Source organism: Mesitornis unicolor, unplaced genomic scaffold (assembly GCF_000695765.1).
Source record: "Mesitornis unicolor isolate BGI_N332 unplaced genomic scaffold, ASM69576v1 scaffold20445, whole genome shotgun sequence".
Taxonomy (NCBI): domain Eukaryota; kingdom Metazoa; phylum Chordata; class Aves; order Mesitornithiformes; family Mesitornithidae; genus Mesitornis; species Mesitornis unicolor.
This window is the reverse complement of record NW_010187747.1, coordinates 12,374-13,625: the sequence shown is the minus strand read 5'-3', so window position 1 is coordinate 13,625 and position 1,252 is coordinate 12,374. Positions and strand designations below refer to the sequence as shown.

General features: G+C 52.1%; 1 protein-coding gene across 1 annotated transcript in view; it reads left to right on the top strand.

Moving 5' to 3' along the window:
* Positions 1-1,061: 1,061 nt before the first annotated feature.
* LOC104541491 (trinucleotide repeat-containing gene 18 protein-like) overlaps positions 1,062-1,252 on the top strand; it is a gene marked incomplete at its 5' end in the record, with an annotated part of 11,702 nt that continues 11,511 nt past the window's right edge. Inside the window, one exon of the mRNA XM_010185564.1 lies at positions 1,062-1,248. Coding sequence (XP_010183866.1) covers positions 1,062-1,248 — 187 coding nt within the window. The remainder of the gene's footprint in view (positions 1,249-1,252) is intronic.

Sequence of the window (1,252 nt, the reverse complement as noted above, 5' to 3'; positions counted from 1 at the left end):
AATATAAATTATATATGTAAAGATATAAAATATATATATAAAAAAAAATGTACTTGTTTTTCCATGTGCTCATAATATGTGTGTGTATATGTGTGCGTGTGGTTTATGTATGTGCAGGGGTAGCGGCCCTGGCTCGCTGACGCTAACTGGATGAGATGCCATTACAATTAATTGCCTCGGAGCTGATGACAGGCTCTTGGGAAGCGCTGTAGGAAGGGAGAGGTGCCACTCTCCGAGCATCTACCCCCAAAATACCTGCTGCATACCCACACCGTGAAGGAAAACCCCAGCCTGCTGCTCTCTGTGGTGTCAGCCGAGGCAGCGAGGCTCATTTCTCTGGCAGATTTTGGGCTGTGGGCAGCTCTTCCTGCCTGTGCTGAGCCGGGCTTCCCTACCCTGAGCTGTAGAAAGGGCAACGAAGTTTTGAGGCAGAGCGTTCAAACACTCCTCCTTGTCTCCAGCACTGCCTACACTTTTCCCCCATTACGCATTCCAAATCCATTGCTTTCCAATTATTATTTCCCTCCTTCCTTTGCATTTTTCCCTCCTGCTCCTTCCCCTCTCTGTGTCCTCTTTGGCGCAGGCCGCTCCCTGGTATTCCCCCTCCACGCTGATCTCTGATTTTGATTTCACTCATGGATTTTGTTATGGAGAAAGAGGTGGTGGGCGGGAGGGGAATCCCACAGCTCCGAGATTGGGATTTTCAAAGGAATTAAAGCTTTCAATTCCTCCTGAAAGCTGCTGGGAAGGGGGTGTGTGGCATCCTTTTCAGACCCCTGCCAACACCTTGCTCTTCCCTCCCTCGCCTTGAACGGGTCCTCTTTGCCGTACCCAGTATTGCTGTGTCCTTCAAGGGTGGTGGTAGGCAGGGTGGTATCTGCTCCATGGCTGCAAAGACACGCGTGTGTCTGTGGCCAGCATCTTCTGGCTCAGCTCCTGAGTGTCTCAGTGCAGTTTATGTGAGCACAGAGCAGGAGGAGAGTGACCGGTTTGGGGTGGAAATGTGACCGATGCACAGCTCCATCAGATTTGTAACAGGCTGCCTCTTTTCTGCGTGCCAGATTCTAGCTCAGAGGAAGAGGAAGAGGAGGACGAAGAGGAAGAGGAGGAAGCAGAGGGCTACGGGACGGACGGCACTGACAGGCTTTCATCACCTGCCCTTGACGAGAGCGGCCTGGGCCTTCTTGCAAGGTTTGCTGCCAGTGCAATGCCCAGCCCCATCGTTCCCCCTCCGCTTTCCATCATCCAGCTG